Below are 23,517 nucleotides of genomic sequence, written 5' to 3'. Positions count from 1 at the left end.
GAAATTATGGACACCCAAACACTGCTTAGCAGGCAATTCTCATCAATAAGCTGCACTACAGAAAGGAAATCAGGGCTTTTACCAATATCTTTGAAGCACTGGAAAGTCTGATTCAAACCTACCTCACCTCTTTACTCCCCACATAACATTTAGCAATCCCATGAACTTCCTCATCTCCTGGCACAGTTCACTATAACAAATGTGATTCTGAAATCTGCTCACGGTTTTTGGATATTCAAGTTCCAATATACTGGGGAAGAAAAAATAACCTAGGAATGAAGGCCTATTAAAAGAAGAGGTACTGCTAGAGAAGCTGTAATTTCCCTAACATTAGTTTCAAATTAATTCCCAAATCCACTGCTGGAGATGTGCATCTAAAATAGAACAGGAATAAGAAAATGTTGAGCAATTCTGCTTTACAGATCACTGAAATCATATTGCAACAACCTGGCAAAGGAATGTTTGATTTTAATTGAACAGAATACAAAAACAAAACAAAACTGCTGTTCTGTCATGTCAACAGTCTCTTTAATCTCAAAATAAGAAGGTGTAAATGGATTTATTGTCTTATTTATTTGAAGAAATAACATTACTGTTCTTCCAGTGTTGCCTAGTGCTCTCCACAGCTTTGGGAAAAGCCAAGTTTTCTGTACACTTGTCACAGCCAGTTTAGCATAGAACACAGGTCATTTAAGTCATTTAAACACAACTGTGGAGTTGAAACATGAGTTTTTAAAACAAAGGCAGCTGCAAAAAGTACATCCAACCTACAACTTCTGCACCACTTCATACATACCTTCATCTGTTTTTCTGGAACTTCCTAGATTAACACAAAGTATTTGAAGACATTTGCACAGAAAACATGTTGCCAAGAGATTTTTCATTCCATTTATTTCAGAAATAAAAGAAAACAATATAAATCACTTAGCAGACACAAAATTAGAAGATCAGGCCTTGTTTACTCTTTTCCAAAACTTGTCAGGATTCTCTCCAGCACAAAATATTCCCACCCAATCATCATGCCTGATAATCCCACATGCCTGATCAGGTAAAAAGCCAATGTAATCCTAGAATACAGTAGGTTATCAGTTCATATTATGTTACTGCACCTCTACCCCAGTTGATTTTTCACAAGAGGTTGGTAGATAAATGAATTGCAAAGCAAGTAACATTCTCCAAAATTTAACAGAACAGCATTTAGTATCTACTCTCCTTTACCTGCCACCATTCCTGGCAATTCACACTTAAACCAGGAAGTAATCCCAGTCAAATACAACTCAGGGCAGACCCAGAAATGCAGTGATTATTGACAAATCACCCCCAAACTGCTATGATTTGATTTTTTTTTACATTTGCCTTAGATAAGAGCAGTATACTTTGAAATACTTTGCATTTAGCTTGGATAATAATTATCACGTAACTGGGGTCCAAAGATTTTTTGCACTATTTAACTAAACTGCAAATGCTGGGTAACATTACAGCATGCCTCAAATCAGGTTTTAGACATATTTGCTAGATATTGACATTTGTACAAACATGCTGCCTTAATGAAAGGATCACCCTAAAAATTAGCCCTGGCTTGATCAAAAAATAGCAACAGCAGATTATTGCAGTAAAATAAGAATTTCAGCAACCACTGGGAATGGTTTTGAAATTTTTTGAGCTTGAATTTCAATATTAATGCATTAGAAGGTTTATTTATTAACATTTGGCATGTTTAATATTTTTCTATTTAAAGTCTTACAGATTAGAAAGAACACTTTATTCTCCTACCCCTGAAAAGGCTGTAAGGTGTAATCAATTTAGCTGAACAGTGCATGGAATAAGAAAATATCCTTTGCTACCTCCCTTATGTCAGTTATATCCCAACACAGCATTAGTAAGCAAAGATTATCTTAAAATATATATTGGGAATAAGACTGAACTGTATTTAGATGAAACTGTAATTAACTTTGTCTGACTCATAAGGAATGAGATATACCAACATTTTACTCAAGGTACTGGGTATCATTTTACTTCTGGAAGGCCAGAAATGAAATTCAAGAGGTGTGTTCATAAATACCGACAGGTAATTACTTTATTAGAAATACTGAACAGCAGCAACTTTTTAAGCAGTTTCTCCATGAGGGCAACCACACTGCCCTTATAGAAATTCTACTGTGTGATTTAGCCAAGAAAGTTGTACAACAAAAAAAAAATGAAGCAGTATTTTGATTAAATTTCTGTTTGCTCCTAGAAATGAAGGCAATTTCTTATCCATGAGTTGTTTAAAAATCCCCTAAGTTATTATCAAGCAGTAAAGCACTAGTGTTGAAAGGCACTAGGATAGGAGCTTGTGTTACCTGGTCTTGAGTACAGACAGCACTTGAAAGCTCAGTAAATCACACCTGTAAAATGTGCTTGGGGACAAGTCTGCTACATTCATTGAAGTGTTGGACAGGTTCTTGTGCAGCTGGAAGGATGCAAAATTCAGAGCAGCTCTCTGCAGATTTACAGGTTAGATCTTTCCTTGACAGACATATGAGTTCCGGACTGTGTGTATGTTCTAATTACATCCTGAAAATAAAGCAAGAGAAAAACTCAGATCAAGTTCTATTTAAAGTAAAGACCTGCAGGAAAAAACTGAATCAACTGAGTTGTTCTTTGGAGCAAGTACTGAGCCCAAGAAAGGCTTGTGGCAATTTTTCATTACCATCTCAAAGGGTGGGTAACCAACCTGAACACATTTTATATCATGTACAGCTACCTTCCAGAAACCCTACAAACCTCAACTGAAACAAAGTCTTTGTACACCACCAGTTAATCAACATTTAATTGTTATTAGAGGACTGTCTTATTTTACAATTCTGTAAGCACTGACTTCTGGCCTTTAGCGCAAATGGGGATCAAGACTAATTTCTCATGTCCTTGGATTTACAAGAGAAGCCAAAATAACTCACAGCCAGTCAAAATGCAACTACAAAAATCATTACCTTTTTCCCACCCTCAGCATTGTATTTGTCCAGCAAAGCCTGGATACAGGCTCCATAACTAGGATGAACATCATGGAAGTTTTTCACCTGCACAGGAAGACAAAACAGAAAAGGCGGTAAGAATTTTTTCCTCCATTTCAAGAGGGTTCTTTACCACACTTCCTGGGCTACAAGCAGTAGGTATCATAAGGAAGAAAAGTTTAATTCTGATCAGTTATAAACAAGACATGAACATCTCCAAAGACGATTTCTGTTATGCCACACAGAGCTCATTCCCAATTTAAACAAAGTTGCCCTGGGAAGGATAAGGATCCAATCCCTCCTTGGCCCTCATTGCTTCTCCTTGTTTAGAGCAAAACCTTACTCTGGCAGTCATCTGATTTTTAAAACACCGAGCTAAACATTTGTTCAACACCTGTCCCATTCTTCCCCCCAGGAACAAGTTACTTTAACATGTTATATACTGATGCTATATTGTGTAAATAGGCAAATATTTAAGTATGAGAATTCCAGAGTAAGAAAAAATCCAGCCTTTTCAGAGAATTCCTGATCTTCCTTTCCAGAAGTCATTATGAAAATGTTACCAGGCTGATAGAAAACCTGGAATAAACCGAAAGGCACTTACAGCTCGTTTCTGAATGAAGAGCTGGGCATCCTTCAGATGTTCTGCAATGTTCTTACACAGCCTCTGGCGCTCTTCCTCGTTCAGCACTTTGAGGTAGAATTCTCTCACCTAAAGGAAATAAAGGTTTATTTTGATAGTCCCAAAAGTGAATAAAAATAGCTTTCACTTCCTAGTCAAGCAACACTTAGAATACGCAAAACATTTAAAAGGCATCCAATCTGTCAGGGTTTTTCTTTGGCAAATATGCCAACAACTTCTCCAGACACTAATGGCAAGAAAACAAGTCAGAGCCTCTACCTAACAATGCCCAAAATCTGAATTTCAGATTCTGTGAGAACTCACACTAACGCACACCCTACACATTCCTCATTGTGTGCCAAGCAGCACAAAGCCTTCCCACAGCCCCACCTGGGTCACGTTGTCCTCATTGGCACTGTTGAAGCGCTGCACGTCCCCTGAAGCAAACATGCGGCTCTCCTTCAGCTGGGGCTGATCCTCAGGACCAGTGAAGCTGTTTGGATAATAATTTGGGGCACCACCTGGGAAAAAAATAATCCCCAAACCAAATCAATCAGATGGGAGCACTTTCAAGGAAATCAGAAGACAGAGGATGTTATTTGCTTGGAGGAATCTAAATCAATTACTGAGACAGGATTCATTTTATTAAAAACAGCTGCCAGCATTTTTCTGTCAACACCTTCAAGCCAGTACTTCACAGCACCTGCTACAAAGAGAATTTCCACAGCTTTTTTCAGAGAATATTGATTCAAAAATAAGAAAACCTGGCCACAACAATATTTCTCAATTATAATAGAAAGTCGTGGCTGAAGTTTAAGGCAGCATAAAAACACAATCATTTACATATCTGAAGTACTACAATGCTTCCCTGTGTAGGGGGTGTATTTTAAACACCTAGTGAACTAAGAGAACTGCATAAAAATAAATTCATTATCTGTTCTGGGACAAGTGCAGCTGTCCTCAAGTTCCTGTTTTTCAAATGTTTCCCTCTCCTTCCCCAGCACGTGTCTGAATTCATAGCCCAGAGGAACACATATTTTGGCATGAGCCACAGCTTAAGTACATCCTTGTTTACTCTCAGGTGGAAAACAGCCACTATTGGGCAAACCCTGACAGAACAGAAGCTGCTCAGTAGAGGGAAAGTGACAGCTCTACTCTTGGCATTTTCACTTTTGTCTTTCACAATCTCTCAGAAATCTGAAAGCAAAACAGTTTAGTGATGTGGACTGAGCCAAGTCAGTCTCTAAAACCTGACTGCAGGTATTCTTCCACAAACTGCTTTCCTGTTAAAGACCCTTCTATTAAGTTTTAAACACATCCTAAGCTTTGTGTGCTTTTTATACTTTCAAACAAACTCCTCATCTCGTACCCGAATATCCCAAGTCTCCTTTACTGGATTAACAGAGAAGATCTACAAGCATTCTACACAAGTACGTAAAGATAATAAACACGGATCATAAGCCCCCTATGAATTGAAGGGCACACAGTAGCCCATGCCTGAGCATGATTATATTGAAATTATTATATTGAAAGCTAGCTACCTTGGTTGTCAGAAACAGTCATTGGCCCATCCCTCTGGTAGTTGGCCACCCTGGCTCTGAAGGGACAGTTGACAGGGATCTGCAGATAGTTGGGGCCCAGGCGGTGTCTATGGGTGTCAGGGTAAGAGAAGAGGCGCCCCTAAAACATTGAGCACAAACACGAACCACCACTTGTAAAACACTGGGGCATGTCAACTCAAAGCTTTCATAAGCAGCAAAGTAACCAATGCTCCTCAGGTCACACCTCCTGTTTACCTGCAGCATTTTGTCGGGGCTGGGCTCAATTCCAGGAGGCATGTTGCTAGGGTCATAAGCCATCTGTTCCACCTCTGCAAAGTAGTTGACAGGATTCCTGTTCAAGACCAGCTTTCCCACAGGGATGAGAGGGTAGTCACCATGAGGCCAAACCTGTAAGACACAACACACATCCAGTAAAATCAACATTATTACAGTATTATGCAGCTTAACCGCCAGGCAGAATTCACCTGATTTCAGTCTAGATTAATAAAACACATTACTGAGTTTCTTTTCTCTTAACAAACATTGAAGAATGTCTTATTTTCAGAAGCCTTCTGCAATCAACACAGATTATTAATGCAATTTATTTCACCATCCCAGCATAATCTCAGCACTTGAGTACTTGAACGAAATACCCGCAGGCCCTTGAAAAGCTGCCTAGGGAAGCAGGGCGTGGGTGGAACTGGTGGCACAAATGTTTTCAGCTCCTTCAAAATGCTTAACTGGCTTAACTGGCATTTTCTTTGCCATCTGAGCTGCACTTTTAAAGTTCAAAGGTCTTCAGCCACTTGGGGTGAATGGTGTTAGAGGTAAAAAAAGAGTTTATGCAACGCTAGTTTATGTTGTCATCTTTCAATGAGGCATTCCTAGGAGCAGCTATTGGAAGTGGGACAAAATGAGACCAGCAACGCTCAGGGTGTGACTCTAATCTGAGATCATACTTCTGAAGTGCCATGGGATCTGCAGGCCTGGAATCAAGCCCTACCCATATTTCCCTGAGGAAAAGTAACATCAGATATAACACAACTACAGCTTCACTCCAGAATTCCTAGCTCATCGTGGCTCTACAATAAAGAATACACTTAAAAACTACCTGAAACTGAATATTCCCAGAATTATCAGACATACCTTAGTCAGATCAAAAGGATTAAATGGGAACTTCTCTGCTTCTTCGAAGGTCATAACCTGAATGTAGAAGGACCATGAGGGAAAGTTCCCCTTGGCAATGGCATTGTAAAGGTCCCGTATGGCATAGTCAGGATCAGTAGAAGCCAATCTTCCTGCTTCCTCCACAGAAAGGTTTTTGATGCCCTGGTCAGTCTAAAAGCAATGCAAGCACCAGTTACAGGATGCAGAAAGTACTACAGAGATGATTAATCAAGAATGGATTTTAACAAGGTTTATAATCCAAGAATGAGACTGTCCAAGTTCTGACTTCCAGTAACTTGAGTTTAGATTTATAGTACATTCAACAGCTGCCTTCCAGATAAAAATCAGTTCATTGATAGTGCTCCATTAACAAGAGACAGATGCCCAAATAAGAGTTTCTTACAGTCTAGTAAATGATAGAATAAGAGAGATGCCTCTCCTACTGGTTAAGGGTATGAAACTGATACTCAACAAGGACTCCACAAACCTTTGAACCTGAATTAAATTTGAAAAGTCACACATCTTTATGGTTTTTATCCAGTATGATGTATAGTTTCAAATAAAAAAATCATTACCTTGGCATGGAATTTGCAGTAAACTGCTCTTCCATCAGCATTAACCAGTTTGAAGGTGTGTGATCCATATCCATTCATGTGGCGATAGCCATCAGGAATGCCACGGTCACTGAACAGGAAAGACACCTGAAGAGAGGGATCAAACGCTATGAATGGGCTCAGCATATCAAGGAGAAATTCTTCACTCCAGACTACGTTTGTTTATTGTTAATCTGCATCACTGGGAGTTATGTTAATGTTGTCAGGAATTCCTTGAGGAATTTCTACTTTAGGTGTTAATGAAATAAAACTGACTCCCCTGTAAGCATAGGTAAGTATGAATAATTTAAAATCATATTTAAATAAAATATAAATAAGACTATGTAGACTTCTAAATCAAACATGGAAAAGAGAGAGTTAAGAACCTGCTGTCATAACATGATTATCTTATCATACAAAATAAAGTCACAGGAGAAGCTTACTTGATGCAAAGACTCAGGGCGAAGACTCCAGAAGTCCCACACCATGTCTGGATCCTTCAGATGAGTCTGAGGATTCCTCTTTTGGCTATGGATGAAGGAGGGAAACTAATTCGTCCAGAAGTTGAAAAGGAAAAAGAGAGAAAAACAAGACAAAGCTGTAAGATCACTGAAAAAAAATCTTCTACTGCCATACCCTTCCTGCCAAACACATTAATTCACAGACCAGTCAGTAAAATTAGGGTAATGTCAAACATTCACAATTAGAATAAACAGAGATAAAGAATGCTTTCATTTTGTGGTTGATAAGGTGAGAGATAAAACTGTTCAGATTTGTATTTCTGTGTTTATGTGACTCATAAATGAATACAGAGATACTATGAAGTATCTGTGCAGAACTCCTGCACTCAAGGAAAACCCCTCTGCTAGCTGCTGTCAAACTTATGCCAAAAGACCAAAAAACCCCAGATTTAATAAACAGAATTGGCAAGAAGGTTTTCAAGTGAAAAGTTCAAGTGAAAAGCATGAAACCATCTAAGTTATCAAGCTTTAGTTCTTTATTAACTTTTGCTTCAGAACATCTTTCCAAGTAAAAAATGTTCAGACAATCTGACCAATAACCAAGTTTTTGCTTCTGAGGGAAGCCAAAACAAGATGTGAATGAACTTTTGTGCTTACTCACCAACATTGCATCCCGAATAAAGAAGATGGGAGTGTTGTTTCCCACAAGATCCCAATTCCCATCCTCCGTGTAGAACTTCATGGCAAAGCCTCGGGGGTCACGAACTGTGTCAGCTGAGCCAGATTCTCCAGCTTGAAGAAATACATGACCACACAGAAGTGTTAGCATAGGAAATGCATATAAATATGAGCTGAAAATAGGCCATAAAATCCTAAAAGGGCAAGGTTTATTGCAGTCTTTTCTACACCAAGGAATTGTATGAATATTTTCAACAATGCTTCAGGCACTGAGAGTTTTCAAAGTGTAAAGCCGACCAAACATTCAGGCCTCAGTTAAAAAAAGGAAAAAATGAAGTATATCCACTTGAGCCAATTAAGAATGGAATTTGCATTATCACTAAGAGAGACATCATCAGATTTTAAGGCTGAATCACCTAAACCCACATTTGTTTCTGTACACCAAATCCCAGTGGGAAAGCTCTCATCTGAAAGGTAGCAATCTAACCAGCGTGCCTAATAAAACACTATGGAAGAGCTGTAATCCTTTTAATTCCTCCTGCTTCACCCCGGATGGGATTTTCAATGGGAATTGAGACCAGAGCACAAGTGCTTAGCACACCACCTGTGCAGAAGTGTTCCAGAAGTGCTCAGAACAGCTAATGCTGAATTGTGATGAAATCAGTAGGACGCTCATTCCCTCGTTAAAAACCTTGTGTATTCCAGACGAGCAGGGAGGGAACGTGTCCAAACAGGGCAGGCAAAGGGAAGGGAAGGATGCAACAACTTGCTCCAGCAGCAGTCCACTTTTCAAACTCAACACAGTGTCCTTACCCTGTACAACACTCAGGACACCCTAAATCCTAAGGGATTTAAGACTGGAAACAGCCAGTAGGCCAAAGCCAGCAGCTCCCTGAGCCTTGCTGGACTACTTTTTTCTCTCCAATACTTCCAGAACTGAATCCTCATTAGGATTTCTTTCCTTTTAAATACATCCACATCATGAATTATAATTTTTCTATCAGACAAGCTACTGACCACAATCAGCTTCAACAAATAGCATTTAAGATTTTGCTAGTTTGTGAATTCCAATCTTTAAGAAATCAGAGTTTATTTAAGGAAGATTTTTTGTTTTCATTTGCCCAGTATTTAGTTTACATCATTCATCCCCATAACATTCCTGCAGCATAAGAGATGATAGGTATTTAACTTATTAGTGTTGACTGTGATCCAACCAGAAACAAAGCAAGTTTTCTGTCAGAAAAAACCAGCTTGGGCTGCCCTCTCTCTCACATTTCAGACAGAAAAGTGTCTCCAGAGAGCTCTGACAGAAAGGGGCAAAAGCTGCTTAAGGTCTTCCATGCAAGTGAATGTCAGAGAAGATGAAGTAAGCACTGCAGACACCCTTCAGTGCCCCACAATGCAAACAGTGCTCTCAGGGCACACATGCAGAAGACACAAAGGGAATTTAGAGCCTTACCAACAGTGGAGAAGCGGATGGCAAGCGGAGTCCTTTTCCCAATGTGCTCAAACACTTTTGCCTTACAGTACTGGGTGATATCATGAGTGACTTCAAAATAGCCAAAGGCTCCTGAAGAACAGCAAGTTCAAAATATCAGATCCAAATACCTTCCTCCCACTCCTAGCTTGTCTGTTAACATACAACTTGAAGTCCAAGGGAAGTACACCAGTTTAAACAATGCTCTAAACACTCCATTTTCTTTCACAAAATGAAACTGATTTAACACAAGCTATTTGCTCTTTCTCTCCTCCTTAACTGACTCTTAGCAGCTCCCAGCACAGAAGATGCTCTTCTGCCAAGATCTGTGTATTCATCTGGGAGCAATGTAGGTATTTCTTTAATCCTTCTATGAGTTGCAGAATTTTTGGTGCATCTGTAAGCTGGGTGAAGCAACACAACCCTTTCCACCCCCACAGAGGAACTTTTCCCATGTACAATCACATTTTAAATACAGCCCCATATTTGCTCCTTCTAGGGCAATGCATAACAAAACTCAATGTACTAATTCTACCTTACTAAGACCAAGAATAATTTTTTAAAGGTTTAAGGTTTTTTAATTTAAATATTAGATTATCAGCTTGCTTTGGCAGACATACACTAGAAGACAAAGCCAAATTCCCTATTAAGTAACATGGAAACAACATTTGAATAGAGATGGGGAGGAACAGACAGAAGAAGCAGAGACTACAACAGATACAGTAGAAATTGAGGGGCTATAGCCACATTTTCTCTCATTTTTGTAAATTTTGCAGTGCTTCAAGTTTTGAGTTCTTTTAAACCAGGTCTTACCACTGTTGTTTATACTGATTTATTACAGCTAGTAACACTAAATCATAAATAACAATGTAATTTAGGCATCACAATCTACACATTTACTCAAAAGCTCTTTCATTCTACACAGAGAAAATATGTGATTTTAAACATACCTGCCCCTTTTGCATGCACAACTCTCTCAGGAATCCTCTCTCTGTCAAAGTGAGCCATCTCATCAGTGAAAACAACATCTTGGACAAGAAGAGGTCCACGTGGCCCCACTGTCAGGATATTCAGCTTATCCCCAATGGGGTTCCCAGAGCCTGTGGTCAGGACATCTGGTTTCTGGAAGCAAGAGAAAGTCACTTTCAACACCAGAAATTAAAAACCCTCTGGATCTGAGCCACACAATGTGCATGACTCAATCATTACATGTCACAGAACATATCAACAAGAAGTGGCAAAATGACTTCAGATTCTGGGGGAAGTTACAGAACACACAGATGTTTACCTAAATTACAAAGCAAAGTTTTAGGACAATTTAAGAAGGAGAGTTGAAGTCATGTAAAATCCAGGAATGTTTTCTGTGGCTCAGAAGTGTTTCTTGTCAAGACCACTGAACTCATTTCAAGAAAAATATGGGATGGAAAAAAAAAACTAAAACAAGAGCAGCTGCTGGAAAATAAGGGAGAAAGGAGAGGAAGAAGGAGGTATTGTCAGTACAGGGGTAGAGACATAAGGAAAGAGCTACAGCCAGACCAAAATGGGGTTTCCTTAATTAGTAGTGGTCTGGAAGAGTTATGGAAAACAACAGAAGTAGGAATACCTGAGGAATCATCATTTTAGACTCCTGCACCATGGAAAGACTAAGATTAACACAAACCCTAAGAAGCTCTACTGGCAGGAAATGTCCTACAACTTCAAGAAACACCTGCACTAGAACTGAGTTTATGAGAATATTATGAGAATAGAACTTTCTCATTAAAAGATTCTAGTAGAAAAGACTTCATCTGCATCACATGTGGGGTTATATGCTCCTCTAAGGCAATATTCCTGTTTAATGGGTGCTGTGGAAAATGTAGTCAGAAAGGCACATCAGCTCCAGAGACCTGCTGGTCACAGTTTTCAATTCTTTTTGGAGTACATTTATTGTTAGGAGCCTTGTAAAGGACTTATAGGAACACCAAAAAAAAAAAATAAGGACCAAGGAAAAAATAAAGAAAATAAACACAAAATTTTCAACAGGGTGAGCTCAAACAGTCGCAGATTCCAGCTAACAATAAATCCACCACAGCTTGCACTAAACTGACATAATTCCATATGGGCTCTCCATCCACACTATCTAGAAGCATCCACACAGCTGAACCACATCAGCACAAACTCCCTCAGCCCTTCCTGACAAGTCCTCCTCCTTTAAAGTTCTATAAATGAAAAGGGATGGTGGAGAGAAGGAAGAAGCAATTCTTGATGAGAAAAGCATTCATTATTCTAACAGTGACTGCATGGGGTTCCAATTCTTACCCTAAGTTCTGCTTTAAGGGGGTTAATTACTGCAAACAGACAAGATTCCCATCTGATAGAAGACTTTATTCCCCCCAAAAGGCAACCCACAAAGGCAAGGAAAGAATAATTATTCACATCCACACCCAGAGCTCTGGATGAGGCAGAGAACACAGGGAGTTCCAGACACCTTTGTTTCACTCAGGTCCACGAATAACCACATAAAAGACATTTGAGAGGATAAGTGCATTTCCACTGTGTTCCTACTAACGTGCAGCACGTGCTACTGCAGCTGGCTTAAATTCCCAAAATATCCACGTTCTTTATTGCTTCACCACTTCATTAGCATAAAGCTTTAAGCATAAATCCAATTCCTCTGGGATGCCTGGAATCCTCACCTACACTGAAATCTGCACAAACATTATAAAAGACAATAAGTAACTGGTTACAAACATAAACATGATGTTCAGAAAGTTACAGGGAAGTTAAATAAAGCCAAATTCGTATTTCAAGTCTAACAAACATCTGCTTAAATCAAAAGGTTATCTATAGCTTCTTATGGGAAATATGCAAGAGTAGAAATTGTTCTCAGTATATTTTCCACTGTTTATTTATTATAGACTATTCTAAAATGCCAATATTTAAGGCCACTAGAAGTAGTTGCTAAAACCACAACTTGTTGACATTAAGGCTGTAAAAAAAAATTAACAGCTTTGTGGCTGTAGACTCCTTTGTGTAGGCAGACTTTCTAGTGTTCACATTAGAAGTAAAGAATATTCCTTTACTTAGTGGAAGGAGATAGTCACTTTAGTTTCAGGATAACGTTGAGGCACACAAAGTAAGTTCCAGAGAAGAAAAAACCCCACACCACAGTTTGAGGAAGAACTCTCACACTACTTTTGGACCTGAGTTTGTTTGAAGCCTGTGATTCAATCTGGTTGGGAGCTGCACACAGCCCAGACCTTGATAGGTAAGAGCTTTCAGATCTGTATTTCATTACAGCACTAACCTGCCATGACAAAAAGAAGGGAAGGAAAGCCAGAAGAATTTTAGTCGCTGCTATGGCAAACAGCACACATCAAAGTACACACTTCCAGGCGTTACTGATACTTTGCACCTCATACAACTCACTTTAAAATTCTAATAAGTCCTCCCTACTTTCTATCTTAAAGTCTCATGACTCCTTATGCAACACAGACTTTGGGTTGCCTCCCAATCTCCAAATTAACTTTGGCCTCTTTTCAAACGCTGCTCTGCTACAGAAAAGCTGACATCCCTACAAAAAGAATTACTCATGGATAAAAAAGGAACTACTATGACACATGCTAGGATATGATGGAGTCACAAGCCATCAGGTAGTTTTTGCACTGTACCATTGGGAACCGAGAGAAAAAATAAAATTAAGACGACTTAACAGCTCCGATGGGAACTGAAACATCCACTTACATCTTGCAAGACTGCCACTTAAAACCAGCACAAAATGTATTTAGTAGCAAATACACGTTTCGTCAGAAACGACACGTGGAAACTGTCACAGCGATTTGATGAAGAAGGGAAGCGAACTCTTGCAACATTTACACCTTAACCTAAATATCTGGAGTCTATTCTACAGCTTCAGATGACTGAGTGCCATTCTGTTGATTACATGCCCTTACGATTTCAGCCAGCCACCTGTCCCAGTCCACTTCATAGGACCAGAGAATTGTTTGGGTTGGAAGGGATCTTCAAGGTCATTGAATTCCACCCCCTGCCACGGGCAGGGACACCTCCCACTATCCACGACTGCTCCAAGCTCCGTCCAACCTGACCTTGAGCACTTCCAGGGATGGGGCAGCCACGGTTTCTCTGGGAAACCTGTGCCAGGGTCTCACCAATCCCACAGAGAAGAATTTCTTCCTAAAAAATTCCCTTCGGTCTGGTCACGCAGAATACGCTGAGCTGGAAGGGAGCCACAAGGATCACCGAGTCCAACTCCTGGCCCTGCACACACTGCTGAACGTGCTTTATCTCTTCTATTATTCCCTAGTCACATTTTCACCGGGCTCTACCGCCGTGACAGCAAACCGAATTAAGACAGAAGAACATCGCCCCCATGCCTGCCCGCGGGCCCGCGCCTGGGGCGCAGCGCAGCCCCGGCGCTGCCGGGCAGGATCGGCCGGGGCCAGGCAGCGCTGCCCGCCCGTATCGCTCGGGGCCAGCTGGCAGCCTCCAGCCCTCCGTGCCTCGCTGCTCCCGGGCACAGCTCCAACCGTGGGGGCGAGGCCGGGACGGGCCGAGGGCGCCTCGCCCTCCGCCGCTGCCCCGGGGACGCCCGGGCGCTCGGAGCGCCGCATCCCGCTTAACTCCGCGGGGCTCTGCGCCCTCCGGCGCCGCGGCTCCCGGGGGATGCGAGGCGCGGGAGTAGCGGGGAGCGACGGTGCCCGGCGGGTACCTGCGAACCCCGCTGGTTCTTCCACTGCTCCAGCTGGTTCGCGGCGTCGTCCCGCCCGTCGGCCATTTTGCGGTCTCCGGCGACCCCCGAGGCAGCAAGGGCAGCGAGGAGAGGAGCGGCGGGGCTGTGTTCGCTCCCGGCGAGGAGGCAGCAGCGGCGGGGAGCTCAGGCCGTGGCCCGGTCACGCTGTCACCCCGCGGGGACCCTGCGCCACCGCCGCGTCCCTCCCGCAGCAGCCGCGGGTAGCGGGAGGCACCGCCAATACAGCTCCGCTCCCGCCTGCGCCCGCCCCCGCTACCTCTTCGGCCAATAGCACCGCGGCCAGCCGCCACCTCGATGTCTGATTGGTCTAAAGACACGTCAATCATGGGCGGCGAGGTCCCGCCCCCTCCTCACGCTGTGAGGGAGAGGCCGGCGGCGCTGTCGGGTTCCTTTGAAATTGAAAGGAAATTTACCAATATCCCTGCGAAATTTACCAAAATCTCTGCGAAAGGGATTTTTCGCCTGTAATCGCATTGTTGAGATGCCGGAGATTTCTAAAACTGCTGGTGGTGGAGGCGTTGTGCAGTGACAGGAAAAAGTTATAGGTTCGCCACCGTGAAAGCTGCACTTAGGGAGTTTCTGAGGGAGGATTTGTTTCAGCAGTGAAAAAAAATGCTGAAACTTTTGTTTGCTGAAATTTGCTGAAACAAATTTGTTTGTAAATTGCAAAATCAAAGCGACCGATATATAACTATATAAATTATGTAACTATATAAATTACATCAGTGTCTAACTGTATACGGGCTCATTCTTGTATTGGTGCCTGAAATGGAGTAGAGGTGGTTCACTTTAGTCATATGCACCCAACAAAAGAGCATTTCTTTGGTGACTGGTATTTTTAACATTTAAAACTCACCCAGTTCTGAATTATGTGGTTATACTTACAAATTGTGAGCAAATATGACACAAGTGGTTTTGATAATACTGCAGAATATCCCTGGCTTGGGCCTATGCATCTACTAAGGATGACAAGAGTGACAAAAAGCTGGTAATTTTTCCTATTTCTGAGGTAAAACCTTTCAACAACACAAATAATCCATCTTAAACTCCTTATCTGCAAGATTATATCTACATTCTTTGTCTTAATAGATACAAAGAACAGTCAAACTTGTTATTTCAAGTAGACAATTGCTTTATCTGGTACGTGTTATTATGGATTAGAGGGTTAAAGCTCCCAGATTCAGGTCTGCACTATACAGGGGATATAATTACTTCTATTCCTTTTCTGCAGAATTAAGAACAGCAAGCTCCTTTTTTTCTGCTTCGCCATTTATTGGGACATTTTTTTTCATGTCTTGAAGCCTCATAATCTTTTCTGCTTCAGCATGATAACCAACATCATAAAAGAAGGGCAAGGAAGATTGCTTATGTTTCTCATATTTTTATATAAAATATCCATCAGCAGACTACACTTACCACACCTAGATTTAACAATAGGATTGCCCACATGTTTTTTATTTAAATCAATAATTGCTATTTCAGTTTGCTTAACCAGCAAATTGGGGGAAATGTGAACATTTTCATCAACAGTCAATATTTGCTTTTCCTTTACAGTTTAACACTTTAAATTTTAAGCAGGCCAACATGTTTAGGTAAACTTGCTGGTCACAAATCTGTTTCAAAGTAAGAGTAACTTGCAAAAACTTCTTTCCTTTCCTATGAACCTTTTTTATTATATGCTAGAGGAAAGGATATATGTGCATATACATGTATTTATATTTACATGTGTATGCCTGCATAAAAAACAAACAAGTGATTAAATATTGGCTAAGGAAAATAGCAAACCCCAAACCAAAACCCAGGAGACAGAAGGTGGCAACGCCAGTGGCACCTATTGCAAACAGTGTTTGCACTTCAGCTTAACTAAAACCAAGTGACTGCATTTCATAAGAAAGGTCAAAGGCAAAGTTCAGAGTGACACAAATACTTTTGCCTCTCACCTTGCTCTAATTTTGTCTTAGTAAATGTCTTTTCAGGAAAAAATAAACCGTGAATGCTGGTTTGAATTCCACGGGTATCTGGCTGTGGGTATCTTCGTATTTTACCTTTCCCCCCTTCTCTATCTTGATGATATTTGTTTCCTGCAGCACTTTATTTGCCTCCTGTTATATATCTGCATTAAGTAAACAAACTTCAAACAATTCCAAATTAATCATCTTTATTTACCTGGGGAGACTGGTTCTCTGCTGCCACATGATTTTTTGAGGCATGATCCAAACCACACTTTGCCCTTAATTAAGATTTGGGGAGATTAAAAGACAGAGTGCTTAGCATTTGTGTATTGTTGTATTTAAAGTGAGTTTAAACACAAACTGCAAGGTCAGTGTCACTCACGATTGTGCTGTAAATAGAGTTTGCACATAGCTCAGTGATTTACACCCAAGGGAAGGATCTAGAATTAGTTGAGTAGCAGGTCAGCAGTGCCTCTTGCTTTGCTAAATAAGTTCCACAAGCACCCCAAACTTTAATCCTGCATCTAGCAGCCCTCTCTGGCTGCCTTGGTCCCTGCTTGCTCCGTGATTAAATCAGAGTTGCAAATGTTCCCAAGCTCCCCACAACAACATCTGTGCACTCTGAGTGCCTCTGCTGCAGAGCCGGAGCCTTTAACTCCAGCACAGAGCATGGGGGACAAGATGACTTTTACAATAAGAGATCAGGAAAGAGAAGCACAAGACAGAGTGTGCTGACTTCATAATTAAACTGATTATTGATGAGAACACTTACCACAGGATTGGGAGGTTTATTGACCCTTCTGCTAAAGATGTTCAAACTTGTATCTTCCAGAGGATCCAAATTATGCATCTGGAGGTGAGACTTGGATATGTTTTCTACTCTGAGCCTCAAGGAATAAGGTCAGACAAACATCAAAGCTCTGGTTCAGTCTCACATAATAAAAGTATAATTGATATGACTGAGTGTATTTTCAGTCACAAACCAAATTCAGCTACTGCATGTGGACCAGTTATGAAATCATATAATGAATCTATTCTCAAGACCTGAAATTTTAATTGGCCTTTATCAATATCTAATATTTATAGATTTGCAGTACCTCAGAAACTTTTTCCACTCATCCTTCTGCTGTCATGCCTGGTGTAAACATCAGGGCACAGAAAAAGCATGGAAAGAGCAACAAAGAACAGTAACATGGCAGAGGATTGAGGGGTAGGTATGGCAGCCACAGACAGAAGTAGGTTGCTATTCTATTATAGACAGAAGCAGAGATTTATTAATAGAAACAACAGATTAATGTCAGTTATAATGCAATAAAGAAAACATTCTGTCTGTGCTGATCCCCAACACACACTCAGGGAAATTTTGTACCTCCAGCTGCCAATTACACAGCTGTGAAGTTCATGCTGTGAAAGGTCAGCCAGCCCCTGGGTGACACGTGCTGAGGTGTCGGACACGGTCTATGGTGAGCACAAGAGATGGAACAGGAGATGGGTAATGATAAACTGGGGATCTCTCCATCTGTAAGATAGGTCTGAACACATTTTGCAGCTTTGATGTTAAGTTTGTCACTCAGTAACTTGCATTGTGCATGGCCTGTTTAATTTTGTGTTTTCAGTCATCAGATCTAATGGAAAACATGGAAAGCACTGTAATATTTCAGAAGAGGTGGGCTTTAAGGGATCATTGAGGGGACAACAAGGTAAGCAGGCAGGAAGTCTGATTTTTATGGGAAATAGCACATTGGAGTGTCATTGGACAGAGTGAGATACTGAGATGCACAGAAAATGTGAAAAAATCACCTAGAAGAAAATCAGGGAAAGGAAGATCGGAAACTTTGCTTTGTGTTTCGTCATTTTTCACCCTCCTCTGCTGTAGTTATTAGGGCAAAGTCTCAATTTAAATTACTAGGAAAAAATTAGCCTCAAATATAGAAAAGTGTGTTAGAATATTAATAATTTATATGTTTCAAACATGTTTTTCTTTGCTTCTCTCATTCTCCGTACACGAGAATGACTTCAGTGGTTTTGGAGCAGTTCTCTTCAACCTTTGAGGTTTGTATGGGGTTAGTAAATGCCAGTAGTCTTGTACCTAGTAATTTTTACCAAAAATAGAATTTACTTAATCTCTATTAATTATTTCTAATAATGTATTGCTTTTCATAAACTACTCGTGATCATCGTTATGAAGAATTTATGTTTCATATTTAGTGCTGCAAAGACAGCCGCAATCTACTTCTTGAGATCAGTGAAGGAACAAAAACAGGGTAAGAAATACACCACTTTTCAGGTTGTGGGGTTTTCAAACATCTTTAGCATCCTGGATACCTCAGTTCTGTGTTTTTACTCCTGAAAACTGCACCATTAAAATGATTTCACATCATAGACACACACTTTTCTTTTTGTTAATGCAGATTTGATTTCCTTTCAAGTTAGAGTGCCCACATGAATGTTTTTCTCCATTTGTTCTCTGTGTTATTAGCAGCATTGTCTGAAGCATCTACCCAGTGGCAGTTCATAAAACCTTCATTTTGGAACCTGATTTTGCCCATTGGAGCTTCATTCTGCATAAGAAAAGATTTAAAGCTAAACACAGCCATATTTTGTTCTGTTGTTACAATCAGAAGCTCTTAAGCTTTTAAATGGGTCAACCCTTGGTATGACTTAGTCACATGTTCTTTAAATTAGTCAAGTACTTAATTAGCATGCTGGATGTTTGCATGTATAAATATAGATGTTTGATCCAAGAGATACTTTGATACTCTAGGTGTCATTTCATGTGTTCCAATTCCACAGAAAGAGGGGAATCCTAAATGAACAGAGCTTGAAGGTGCAGAAAATGAAAGGCAATTAAAAATGTTGTCTGCCCAGCAGGACTGGAAAATCAGGCTATTCTTTCATGGCCAGGAAAAATCAGATACATGCCTTTGAAAAGTTTGCAGAGGTGTGTGTAGCTAAATGCATCAGTAGGGCTCTAGGCTGACACATAGAGATTATTGATATAATTCATTAACACCAGTGATGATGGATTTCAGCATGGCTCATACCTCAAATTTCAGATAGTTTGGTACTAAACAAAGCTAAAATTTGTTTTTTACAGTGATGATTTCTGAATTTCGTTGGGAATATGGGATCATGGTGCTGACTGGAAAATAAAGTATCATCACAGGGAGCTTATGGAGAAAAACCAACAACAACAGAGAGAGCAGCCAGTGGAATGGCAACAAACCAGATGAATTTGTGAAAACCACAGCAAACATGCATGCTGGAGACCAAGGAAATGCAAACAAGTGGATTTGTGAGGTACTGGGAGAGGAAATGTCATTGTCTTTGAAAGCAATAGGAGGTAGAAATTCTCCAGATTTGATCCATTCACAAGGCAGAGCTGAGAGGTTGGAGTCCAGCAGCCAGTGGCCTTTAGGTGTCCTGAGGAATGCTGGATTGATCCCTTTCTGTTTCAGTGAGTTGGGAAAGATGGGGCACCCTGCAAGCAGAGGAACATCAAAGGCTCTTCCCAGGTGACAAGGGTGGCAGGCACACGTGGCATTTGTGCGCCAGGGCATCAGCAAGCACTCCACATGGGTAGTAATCCACTCTGCTGACTGGTTGGGCCAGCTTCCCATGGAATTGCTGCAAATTCCAGTGTGGAGACAGCCTGCAAGATCCCATTGAAATAGCATTTTCTAGGTGTTTACAATTCAAATATAGTTTAAAATGTTTTCTCTTTTGCTTTTTTTTGGCCCTGAAAATACACACACACACTTGTATACATTTATATTGATTAATTTTCAATGTCTCTAGGTGATTAATAGATGCTAAATATAACTGATTTTTTAAAGATAATTTCAATGAATTGTGAAATAAAGGCAGTTTGAAAAATCTGCTTTATTCTAGAAGATGGATGTAGCTGTCTCTTGAGGTGCCCTGTTTAAGAGCAATAACAACCATTTAGGTTTGTCCCTTGAGATGGTAGCAAATAGAGCACAGGGAATAATTAATCCTAGGACACCAGCACACTAATTAGTATTGCTGGAATCGATAGGAGTTTCAGTACCTTTGAAAATTAGTTTTTATTTTGATGGGAATATTTTAGCCTTTTTTTTCCTCTTGAAGTAGCTGCCATTCTTAGTCTGTTTTCCATTATAATAGGAGACATCTAAGGATTGAAAAGTGGCAAAAAGTAAACCACCTGCTTAAACATCTTCATTGTGAAAACATGCAAGGCTACAAAGAAATCCTGGGGTTAGTGGGATATTAGATAAATATAAAATAACTCTTGCAGCCCAGTGCCTGCCATCTGGCCAGCAGTTTGCTGGTGCCCTTTGCCCCAGCTATCAGCATTTGAGTTGTTGCTCCAGTCATTTCCTAAAAGCAATTAGTTCTAGATCATTATGGGTTGCAGAGATGGCCATTGATTTGTTTAACATTTACAAACTGCCAGGGACCTGCTCCTGAATTAAAGTCCTGGACAAGCCCCTGGCTGTTTTGAGCACAGGTAGGCGCATGGAAATCAAAGGGTGGATTTTTTCCTGCTCTTTAAGTCCAAGTCTTCTTCTGTACATTTGACCTCTTTTTTCTGTTCACAGAAAATTCATTGCCTCAAATAGGTAAGTTGGAATTATGGAAGCTCAAAATGTATATATATAACAATTCCATAATTACAGTGTCTTTACTTAGACATTTAGTCCATTTTTACACATGAAGAACTGTGTTTCTAGAATGTTCATCTTTACAAATTATTTTGATCTAACATGGAAACTGTAACAAATTGTTAGTGTGTTTTGGGTTTCTTTTTTCCCTGGAGGTTGATGCTAAACTTCCAGGCTAATTGACATGTTTCTTTCCAGCTCCTAATTGCTACCTGCACCCTGGTTGGACGTTTCTAAGATATTTACAAGAGGTTTACAAGCCCTTTACACTGCCAAGAAACCTCTGATGTGGGGATAAAAATGAAATACAGATCATAGCTTCCAAACCACCAAACTCATAAATACACCAAACCCTCCTGCACAGATCTACAGGGATCTATCCTATCAGCATTCCTACCCAGCTTTGGTTGCATTTCCTATTTTCCTTGGACTGAGGGCAGTGGTTGAACAGCACAATTGGGTCTTCACCTGTAATGTGGACTTCCAAACAATTTAAAGAGGAATATACATGTTTCACTTTTAGTTTTTTTCAATACTTTTGGTTTAAAAATATTTGATAAATTTTTACAGCTACAACAAAGAGTACTACATCATATGAAGCATGATAACTTGGCCTAGTTTTGCACACCAACTACTTTTGATTCCCCCAGGGTGAAAACAACTCTTTTTCAGTAGTCCTCTGGTTATCATATTATTTGAGAAGGTTCATTTTATTTTTCCTTTTCTTTTGCTGTTAGTATGGTAGAGAGGTTCTTTACTTGTTTTCACAATGTGCCGATCCCTCTTTTGTTTGGTGTTTTTATCTATACTTATTCATGAAACTGAAAATAATTTTCAAGATATGGAAGGCTGAGATATCTTGATTTTCTTGAGATTCTTGAGACTTTTCACTGTCTTCTTCCACAATGGTGGTTTCCTCCTTTTCCTCTTCACCACTCCTAGGGATTGCAACCAATGTTTCCTATCCCATTGTACTTGAGAAATTTTTTTTAGGTATTCCCCTGTGAACTGGAGGCAAACCTGGGTCTGTCCCCATCTATTTTGATCCTTTTGAACAGGGAGCTTTTGCTGTGATCCATAATGACTTATCCTACAATATCCACCCTCCATTCTTCATTTAATTAAATCCTTTCATCCAATTCTGATACATTCTGACTCACCATTTTATTGAGTGCTGATGGCTCCTGGAACAGCCCCACTTTTACTGAATCATCCAGACTGTTTCTATATTTTTTGGGGATTGGTTTCTGGCTGTGCCATGCACAGAACACTACAGAGCACTGTTACACTTCCATCACAGGTGATGTGTCCCGGGAATTCCTTCCCAGTGATGCAGGCAAGGGGAAAAAAAGCGTCATTATCTCCCCATTGCTCCCAGCATGTGTTTCATCCTGAGTGGTAATCACAAATTGGCCTGTCAGCCATCTCCTTGTTGGAAAAATAATCCTGGGTTATGTGATAACAAGCAGCCCTGTGTCATAACTGGAGTTAGGGATCTGAGGAAGTGGATGGCGTTATGTTTATTCAGGCTGCACGTTGACAAGGTGGTTTCTGAGCCTACAGTGCTAATTAACAACGCGTGCCTGTACTGAGCTGACAATTAGGTTTGAAACCTTGGTATGAGATTGCTTCCCTAATGTTTTTTCCCCCAGGATTTTACTTTTTGAGGTTGGAATTACACTTGCTCTTCTGCTGTAGCAAAACCATGGTGGGATACACATTCTGCATCTTCACAAGATGGGTGAAATGGTAAAAGATTGTTCATTCATATAAAAACTGGGAAGGAATAGGCTGGAAAAGTGTGACCAGTGCATTATGGAAGGCTTTCTGACCAACATTCTTACCTAGAAAGTTCCCATTAAATACTACACTCCCTTGGCAATAAATGTCCAGCTACAAATTCCTGCTCTCAATATACTGAGTTTAAATCTTCTCACTGAAATAGGTTTCTAAAATTATTAATAAGAGTAATACAATTTAATAGTGAATCCTAGAATAGTGTTACAATATTATACAGAATAAAAAGATTTCTTTGAAACTCTTTTACAGATTATTTGAGAGAGAAAGATTTTTTTCCTCTATCTCAGACTTTCCTGTTTTAGTGGCCTACTAGTGGTACAAAACTTGGGTTTCTGGTTTGTTTTTCTTTTAAAAAAGCCAATATTAATGGTCCTGCTGGGTGAGTTATATCACACTTTTCACATAGGACTTATAAATTTTAGATATAACTATTAAAATTTCAGCCTAATTTTGGGCAACCACTCATTTATTTACTAAATTAGAATTATATGCTTTTGGTTCTGAGGTATTCAAACAATACAAATATACCTCAAACTGAAACATTTATTGTGTTCTACTGTAGATTTCTTCGCAGGTAGGCAAAGTTTTCTGGTGTTTAGTGGAAAGGGTGAAAAATTCTTGAGTTTACAAGAGAAATCAGAGACAAGAAGATTAGGGGTCATGAAGTAAAAAGGTAGGAAGTTCGGAGCAAAAAGAGAATTCTGCAATTAAAGATGTTTTGTTGTGGGTTTCCCCCTTATTCTCATGTCTGGCTTTTTTTAGGAATTATTTTGTTGCTGGAAATGATGATTCATTGTTGGGGATTTTTCCCCCCCCAAACATGTTTGAACTTTACAG

The 23,517-nt window shown here is 40.2% G+C and overlaps 1 protein-coding gene across 1 annotated transcript; it reads right to left on the bottom strand.

Annotated features, from left to right (window-relative positions):
- Positions 1-865: 865 nt before the first annotated feature.
- Positions 866-14,489, bottom strand: CAT (catalase). The gene is made up of 13 exons (XM_059473498.1): positions 14,241-14,489; positions 10,483-10,654; positions 9,515-9,625; positions 8,039-8,169; positions 7,360-7,464; positions 6,899-7,024; positions 6,303-6,494; positions 5,412-5,564; positions 5,157-5,295; positions 4,006-4,136; positions 3,598-3,705; positions 2,973-3,059; positions 866-2,556 (listed from the first exon to the last, which is right to left on the bottom strand). Exons 1-13 carry the CDS (start codon positions 14,304-14,306, stop codon positions 2,491-2,493), a joined length of 1,587 nt encoding a protein of 528 aa, XP_059329481.1. The 5' UTR covers positions 14,307-14,489; the 3' UTR covers positions 866-2,490.
- Between the last annotated feature and the right edge of the window lie 9,028 nt (positions 14,490-23,517).

The sequence above is a fragment of the Ammospiza nelsoni genome, chromosome 6 (assembly GCF_027579445.1).
Source record: "Ammospiza nelsoni isolate bAmmNel1 chromosome 6, bAmmNel1.pri, whole genome shotgun sequence".
Classification (NCBI taxonomy): Eukaryota; Metazoa; Chordata; class Aves; order Passeriformes; family Passerellidae; genus Ammospiza; species Ammospiza nelsoni.
This window is presented reverse-complemented; position numbering and strand designations above follow the sequence as displayed.

Coding starts and splice junctions, on each gene's coding strand:
- CAT (XM_059473498.1), bottom strand. CDS start 14,306: ATGGCCGACGGGCGGGACGACGCCGCGAACCAGCTGGAGCAGTGGAAG. Junction 8,170..9,514: donor CATCCGCTTCTCCACTGTTG/GTAAGGCTCTAA, acceptor TATTTCTTCAAG/CTGGAGAATCTGGCTCAGCT. Junction 2,557..2,972: donor ATGCTGAGGGTGGGAAAAAG/GTAATGATTTTT, acceptor CTTTATTTTCAG/GATGTAATTAGAACATACAC.